The 8,364-nt window shown below is 43.1% G+C and overlaps 2 protein-coding genes across 2 annotated transcripts in view; one reads left to right on the top strand and one right to left on the bottom strand.

The window, feature by feature from the left end:
• Positions 1-853, bottom strand: part of vsir (V-set immunoregulatory receptor) — a 16,646-nt gene extending 15,793 nt beyond the window's left edge. The window contains exon 1 of the mRNA XM_037677982.1: positions 655-853. Coding sequence (XP_037533910.1) covers positions 655-745 — 91 coding nt within the window. The 5' untranslated portion in view covers positions 746-853. The remainder of the gene's footprint in view (positions 1-654) is intronic.
• The window catches only part of cdh23 (cadherin-related 23), a 275,500-nt gene that overhangs the window by 236,973 nt on the left and 30,163 nt on the right, over positions 1-8,364 (top strand). Inside the window, exons 37-41 of the mRNA XM_037677972.1 lie at positions 3,370-3,591; positions 3,671-3,790; positions 5,098-5,278; positions 5,354-5,487; positions 5,706-5,915. Coding sequence (XP_037533900.1) covers positions 3,370-3,591; positions 3,671-3,790; positions 5,098-5,278; positions 5,354-5,487; positions 5,706-5,915 — 867 coding nt within the window. The remainder of the gene's footprint in view (positions 1-3,369; positions 3,592-3,670; positions 3,791-5,097; positions 5,279-5,353; positions 5,488-5,705; positions 5,916-8,364) is intronic.

The raw sequence follows: 8,364 nt of genomic DNA, 5'->3' as shown, positions 1-8,364 counted from the left end.
TTTTTTTAGCTTTTAGCTAGTGTTTTGCTACTTATGGTATTCAGCTAGTTTTTTGTTTCTTTTAGCTTTTAGCTTTGTGTTTTGCTACTTATAGTATTCAGATAATTTTGTTTCTTTTAACCTTTAGCTAGTGTTTTGCTTCACTGCAGCTCAGTTTCAGCTTCATTTCTCTGTTTTTGCAGAATTTTCCTTCCGTATAAAACCTCCAAAGAACTACACTTTAAAATGTCTGAAATGTTTCTTTAAGACTGGAAAGTTGTTGTTTTTTTCCTTTAAGGGTTTTTAGGAGTTAGTTTATCTAAATAGGTTTAACCCCGGAGCCGAGAACTGATAAACTGTTTGAGGTGACAGCTGTTCGCACACGCACGCGCGCGCACACGCATCTGATTACAGCAGTAATTAAAGAACAGTTCTGAAAAGACATTTTTTCTTGTTTCATTGTCGGAGCTTCAGATGGTTCCGGAGCCGCAGCGAGTTAAGGTCCGTGAACATCCACGGCCTCGCGCGCCAGATGTTGCGCCTCCAAACAACAACAAACTAAGCGGAGGCTGTGATGAGGAGCAGCTGCTCCTAAAGGAGAACTTCTCACATTTCAGCAGCTGCGCACAAACTTCAACACTTTTCATCCAGGAAAGTGAAATGTCGCGCGCCTACCTGCGGCTGCGGCGAACACAACCCGAACCATCCAGAACCACACGGACCTCGCGCTCCGCTCCATGACTGACTGGACCTTCAACCCGGACATGTTCCTCTCGGCAGCTCAAACTTCTTCTGACGAGCTGTGGCCGCGCGCGCTGTCTTCTGGCTGCGCGCAAAGACAGGAATGAAGTGCGTGCGTAAAGACGCTCCGCCCCGCGCGCGCTGTCTTCTGGCTGCGCGCAAAGACAGGAATGAAGTGCGTGCGTAAAGACGCTCCGCTTCGCGCGCGCTGTCTTCTGGCTGCGCGCAAAGACAGGAATGAAGTGCGTGCGTAAAGACGCTCCGCCCCGCGCGCGTCCGCACCCAAAAATCTGAAGCTGTGATTTCACGTATTTTAGAAACAAAACAAGTGTCATGATTTAAAATATATAATCTGTAGCAAGTTATCTTTGCAAGTCGCAGTTTTAGGACAAATGGAAACGATTTCCGGTGAGGAACTGTTGCTTTTTAAAATTTCATTCAACCTTTATTTGTTCAGGTTGATGCCTTTGAGCCTCGCGACTCGTTTACAACAGAGACCTGATTTATGTTCCAAATGTGAACGTTTGTTTTATGTTTGGAAACTTTCCTTCTCGGTTTTAAAAAGTATTTTTAAATTATTTTAACGTTTTCGGGTCATAAATATGGAAACATTAAACATCGGGGATCTTTACGGGTTTTTACATGTCTTTATTTTGAAGGTAAAAGTCTGAATGCCTATCACCCGCCATGAGTTTCACATCATCCAATGATGAGAAATAAAAACGTTTTGGTCAAACTCTGAAAATAAGGATGGTGTCCATCATGGCAACGCGTCATTTAGCCCTCAGAGAGTGTCGTGAACAACTCTCAGCTACTACCTCAGCTGATTTTAGCATCGTGTGTAGAATGGACTGATTTATAGGTGTTTTCCATTAGCTGTGGCGGCCATTTTGAATAAACTCCAAATGTCAGTCTGTTGCCGATGGTTCATTTTCTGAGTTTTGTTGAAACCTGTCAAGTCGTTCATGAGGTATTTTGCTAACAGACAGTTGCACAGTTGTCCCATTGTCATGACAACAGGCCACAGGGTTATTATTAGTTTATTCTATTTGTTTAAAAAAAAAAAAAAACAGCAGTTATAACGATTCTCTGCTATTTGCAGACGATGTCGTTGTCGTGCCGTGATCTTCAGCTCTCACTGGAGCAGTTCTCAGTCGAGTGTGAAGCGGCTGGGATGAGAACCAGCACCTCCAGCTCTGAGGCCGTGGTCCTCAAAGGGTGGATTGTTGTCTTCAGGTCGAGGTTCTGCCTCAAGTGGAGGAGTTCAAGTGTCTCGGGGTTTAGTTCATGAGTGAGGGAAGAATGGAGCGTGAGATTGACAGATGGATTGGTGCAGCGTCTGCAGTATTGTGGACTCTGTGCCGGTCCGTTGTGGTGAAGAGGGAGCTGAGCTGTAAGACAAAGCTCTCAGTTTACCGGTCAGTCTACGTTCCTCCCCCACCTCTGGTCACAAACTCTGAAAGAACCAGATCATGGATCCAGGAGGTTGAAATGACATCGTTGATCCACGTCGAGAAACTTTTACACATTTTATGTATCAAATTCCTTCAAAGAGTTTTATTGTTTGCTGTAATTGAATTTTAAAAAGACGCCATTTTTCTCATTGATAAACAGACGGAACTCTCAACAGCCTCTTAACTGCTGCAGTGAGGTCACATGATCTAGAGGGGGAGGTCTCTGAACAAAACACGGATTTACATTTGGAGCCATTTTGGTTCAAGATGGCTGCCACAGCTAGCTCGTAAAACTTTAAATTTATTATAACTCGGCCGTTCTTTGAGATATCGAGCTGATATTTGGTGTGGTGGTAGCTGAGAGTGAGTTGTCATATATTCCTAATGCAAATTAAAAATCCAAGATAGCCACCTTAGTTAAAGGGGAAATAATACAATGACTCATTTATTTTAATATCTGTTTAGTTGAAATTTGGTGTATTGGTAGCTGAGTACAATCCCTAAAAGTCTCGGATTGCAAAGCAAACATCCAAGATGGCTGCCTGAGCTAAAAAGGAAAATACGTTAGCCATTTTTAGAGATATTAAACTAAATTTTGGGTTGATGGAAGTTGAGAGTAATGCCCAATAAATACTGAATTCAAAGAAAATAATCCAAGATGGCCACCAAAGCTACATTTAAATGGCAGCTATTTTTACACATGTCCAGCTGATATTTGGTTTGGTGATGGCTGAGAGCGAACCCCAACACAAAGTGTCAGATCAAAGTTTTAAATCGGCAGCAGTCCAAAGTTTCTCCAGGAACTTTCTCGTTTTAAACTGCTCTTCTGTTGATGTCATCATCATTGACCTCTTTCAGTCACTTCGGCTGTTTTCGCAGGTAAACAAACGTGCGCTGAAGTTGGTATCTGGTCACAAAGTTTTTATTGAAAGTCACAAACATCAATATTATTAAAAAAATTCAGTTTGACTTTTTTTATTTTGCAATGAATATCAATAAACTTTATTTCTTTCCAGTTGTGTTTTTAGAGTTAGCCCTCCTGCTGTCCTTGGGTCAAAATAACCCCCGAGGCTTCAGTTTGGGGGAGGGATAAACATGTGACCCTGACTTAAACCCTTTACTTCCATCATCGATGGTGTGAAACTATTAATCAAATAATTGTAAATGTTTTTTCTTTTCTTTCTCCGTTCTGAAGGCGACGACTACCGTTAACGTTCACATCGTGGATGAGAACGACAACGCCCCGGAGTTCCCCGAGGAGGAGTACGTCACGGTGCTGAGCGAGGGGCCGGAGACGGTGGGGGCCACCATCGCCACGGTAACAGCCGTTGACCCGGATGAAGGTCTGAACGGGACCCTGCGGTACGCCATCGCTCAGGGAAACCTGGTTCAGACGTTCAACATCGACAACGTCACGGTGAGGCGCGGTTCTGGGCGGAGGTGCGGGCGACGGCTGGACCGGTGAATAACCTCCGGTGGGTTTTGTGCTCGTTTAGGGTCGAATCACTGCCGTGAAGGAGCTGGACTACGAGATCAGCAATGGACATTACGTGTTGGTCGTCACGGCGACGGACCAGTGCCCAAAGCCTGCTCTTCGCCTGACTTCTAGCACAACAGTAATAACTCAGTTTAATATTAATATTTGACTAAATTAATGTCTGTCCGACGTTAGATCTGAGCGTAACAAATCAAATATAGTGGGTTTTGTTTAACCCTCCTGCTGCCCTGGGGTCAAATTGACCTCAGTTTTTGGTGCTTCAGTTGTTTTATAGTTTCTCTTGCAACTTTTACAGTCAAACCACTTTGCATACTTTTAGCTGTTCATAAATCAAAACGTTCAGCTCATTTAGGGGATGGTGCTATGACGTTTTTTTTTATATATATAATTTTTGTACTTTTCAAAACTTTTACAATATTTTCCCTTAGAAAACAAAAATCTCCTCGGCTTCTACAAACACTTCGTTCTAGTTTAATCTTATTTGATCATCTCCATCTTTGTCTTCTTTTGCTACTTTTAGTTTTTAGTTACTGTTTTGTTACTTGTAGTTTTTAGCTGTTTAGCTACTTTGTTAGCTTTTGATTTGCTGTTTTATAGCTACTTTTTATGCTGTTTTTAGCTTTAAGCTATTATTTAGCTGGTTTTCCTTTTTTTTCCTAATGTTTTCTGATTAATATTTTTGTGTTGATTACATTTTTTATGCTGTTCTGCTAATTTATGAATTTAGCTATTGTTTTGCTCATTGTAGCTATCAACCTTTTTATTTTTTTTCTGTTTAGTTTAGCTCGTGTTATCATTTTAGACATCTTCTATTGTTTCTTTCACATTTTTAACTTCCACAAATGTCTACAAAGTCAAGTTTTATTTTCTAATTTTTGCTAGTGTTTTGCTAATTTTTGTTTTTTTAACTTTCCAGTTGCTGCTTTTTTAGCTACTATTTTGATACATTAAGCAAGCAATTTTGTTACATTTAGCTAAAATGTTGCTTCTTTTGTCTTTTAGCTAGCCTTTTGACATATTAATCTTTTATCTAGTGTTTTGCTACTTTTAACTGCTATGTAGCATTTAGCTTATTTTAGCTTTTAGCTAGTGTTCTGCTACATTTGGCTTTTAGGTAGCCCCTCTTATTGTTTTAGCTAAAGTTTGGCTACTCTTAGTGTTTGCTACTTTTGACTTCAGTTAGTTTTGCTACGTTTAGCTTCTAACCTGCTTTTAGCTTTAGCTAGCATTCTGCCTCCTTTAGCTATTAGCTAGCATTTCAACACCGTTTAGCTAAAGCTAATGTTCTGCTTCTTTTAGCTTTAATGACTCTGTTTCGGCTTCTTCTTTAAAGTCTTCAGCGCTCAGCTTCACGCTGTAGGTTCACAGAAAATACGGTCACTTCAGTTTTACCGTCTTGAAGGAACATTTCTTTCCTCCTCTCAGGTTCTGGTGAACGTTTTGGACGTGAACGATGTGACGCCCACCTTCCCCAGAAGGTACGAGGGGCCCTTCGATGTGACGGAGGGTCAGCCAGGACCACGAGTGTGGACCGTCAAGGCCAGCGACGAAGACTCTGGTCTTAACGGCAAAGTGGAGTACAGCATCACTGGTGGAGATCCCCAGAGTGAGTCCCAGTTTGTTTGTTTGTTTGTTTGTTTGTTTGTTTGTGTGTCATCGCTGAGGTTTGTGTATCTGTCAGATGAGTTCACGGTTTCTCCTGTGGACGGGGAGCTTCGGGTGCGGAAGGATGTAGAGCTGGACCGAGAGACCACGGCCTTTTACAACATCACCATCACCGCCCGGGACCTGGGAACGCCGTCTCGCAACAGCTCGGTGAGCCGTTTACGTCAGCGCGGCCAAACGTGGGCGCAGCCTGTGCTCACATCCTCTTGAATAATCAGGAAGTTGGGAGCGTCACTTCTGTGTTGTAACACACAACTTTCACAAACTGCACGACTGTAAAAAATGAAACGATGCAAAACAATCACGAGTAAAAGAAAATCCATGGAAGCTTGTAGTTTTGTATTTCAGCTGGTTCTCGTCGTCCTCAGGTGGTGGTGGGGGTCAATGTCCTCGACATCAACGACAACGACCCCGTCATTCTCAACTTGCCTTATAACACGAGCGTTAGTGAAGCCGCCACCATTCACACGTCCGTGGCCCAGGTTCGTGCACAAGACGCAGATAGTGGGCGCAATGCGCTGCTAACCTACAACATCACTGCTGGGAACCAGGACGGGGCCTTCTACATCGTCGACACGGTAAGATCAACGGGAAGTTTCGTTTAAGGTTGTTTTGAAAACACTTTCATCAGGACTTGAGGTGCGCAAGACATCTGTTCTCACTCAAGTGGTTGAGAGACGTTCTTTTACACGTTGTCAATACTCTAAAGAGAAACCGTAGAGAGAACTCCTGGTGAGCGCCTCCCACTGCAGCGCACTTCATGTGCAAACAGAAACAAACCAGTAACAGCAGTTTCCCATACCATTATACTACCATAAACCGAGCACCCCTCAAGTTATCTAGGGGAAACACTGAACGGCTGCTTGGTTTCAGTTGATGATGGAGGATTTGGAGGAGGAAGAGCTGGTATTTCTGTCGTTAACCGAGGAGAAGATCAAATTTATCACCGTGTGTCCGCCACTGTTTCCAACATGCACCGTGGGAGCAGGTCCCTCCTACTCTGTCCGCCCAAGGTTTTACCGAATTCTTTTGCCTATAAGTCGCAGTTTTTTGCATAATTTGCATGCCCTGCAACTTACACACCAAAGTGATGTATTTATTTTTTCCCCATATTTATAAATCAAGACCGTTTTCATTCATTCAGACTGAAAATATTGAACACTACCATTTTCAGTCGCTAGATGTCACTCGAGTAGTATGGCATGCAGTTGTATCATGTAATAGGTAAAAGTGGCATAGTCATGGGCTGTCTCTCTGCTCTGGCTCCTTCCATGCACAAACATCACGCTCTCCTTCCATGAGTTCTTTGACTATCTTTATGCGTTTTGTGGTATCGGTTGTAAAGATGGCTGTATTTTCTAACGGCCTCGGCCAGCTGCTCCTCAGCAATGTGCGAGCAGTGTAGATCAGCCACTTTTTTTGCTTAAAAACACCCACGAAGTTCTGACTAATCACAATACTTGGAGCATACTCCTGTGAGAAAAAGGTCCTGCCAGGTGCTCGTGCACGGAATGGGTTCTTAAAGGTGGTGCGAGAACCCAAAAAAAAAAATTTGTCACAAAGCTGGGGCGATGAGAACAAATTTCAACGCTTCTTGCAAAATATGAACCAGCCTTTAAACGTGTGCACCTTCTTGTCATGACCTACGAAGATCTGTTTGCACAGATCTGACTTCCTGTGGAAGCAGGTAGTCTTTAGAGGAAGTACGATGATGAAGCTTCCTGTTTCTCTCAGGTCCGCTGTAATCAAACCTGAGCAGAACCAACGTAGTTCCATCTGTGGTCGGTAACTCATCTTTCCTTTCCGTCTGCCTGAATGTGCATCTTTTATTTGACTAAAATTACAGTTTTGAGAAGTTTTTCTTCATGATTCAGTTCAGTGTCTGACGTTTATCTTCAGCGCGATTCTCAGTGGAATTCATCAAAAGTAACACATTTCTCACGTTTCAAACAATCACTGGAAAAGTTGCATTTCTTTAAAAAACATGGCGCGTCATGCTGAAACTGTGTGGCTGCTGAAGACGCGGAGTGAAGAAGCAGATCTTCTTTCAGCTGCTCCCTTCTTCAGGGGTCGCCACAGAGAACTAACTGACGCAACCACCGAGCTACGTGGAGCAGAAAGCTGCCATCAAGGGCGCCCGGGGGAGCAGATGGTGGGGGTTAAGGACTTTGCTCAGGGGCCCAGAGAGCGGGGCAAATGAGGGTGGAGACAGGTGCGGGTGCTTCACCTTTCCCACTCACATTTTGATGTTGTCGGTACGGGGAGTTGAACCGGTGACCTTCCGATCACAAGCCCACTTTCTCTAGCCTCTGCGCCACCGCTCCCCAAGCACACAGAAGCAGATACGTAGCCAATTTTTTAAATCCTATCACAAGCTAAAAGCAGATACGTAACTAAAAGTTTAAAAAGCAGATCACAAGTGAAAAAGCTAAAAGTAGCAAAAAAAAGTTAGAAATTAAAAAAGCTAAAAGTTAGCTAAAGTAGCTACAGTCTAACTAAAAGCTAAAAGTAGAAAAAAATGCAGGTTAGAAGCTAAACATAGCAAAAGCTAGACAGAAAGATAAGACATTAATAATTATAAAGCCCTTTAAAACAATCACAGCTCCAACAAAGTGCAGCACTCGTAAAATCAAGAAAGTTTAAACATAAAAATAAAACGGTTGTTAAAATATTAAGATCAATAAAAACAGTAGTGCAGAACAAATTCAGTGTGTGCCAGGGAGTAAAAATATGTTTTTAAAAGAGTTTTACAAACGGACGGTGAAGGAGCTCGTCTGATGAGAGGAGGGACATCGTTCCACAGTCTTGGAGCAGCAACAGAAAACGCTCCGTCCCCTCTGAGCCTCCGCTTGGACCTCGGCACCTCCAGGAGCAGCTGATCAGCTGATCTGAGGCACCAAGCAGGAGAGGATGGGGGAAGCAGCTCAGAGAGGCAGGATGGAGTAAGACCATTTAAACTTTTAAAAACAAATGAATCTTCAAATGAACAGGAGTGATGTGGAGTGAAGCCAGAGTGGGAGTGATGTG

Source organism: Nematolebias whitei, chromosome 1 (assembly GCF_014905685.2).
Source record: "Nematolebias whitei isolate Nwh7 chromosome 1, NemWhi1, whole genome shotgun sequence".
Classification (NCBI taxonomy): Eukaryota; Metazoa; Chordata; class Actinopteri; order Cyprinodontiformes; family Rivulidae; genus Nematolebias; species Nematolebias whitei.
The sequence above is the reverse complement of the archived record's forward strand: the minus strand, read 5'-3'. Positions and strand labels throughout refer to the sequence as shown.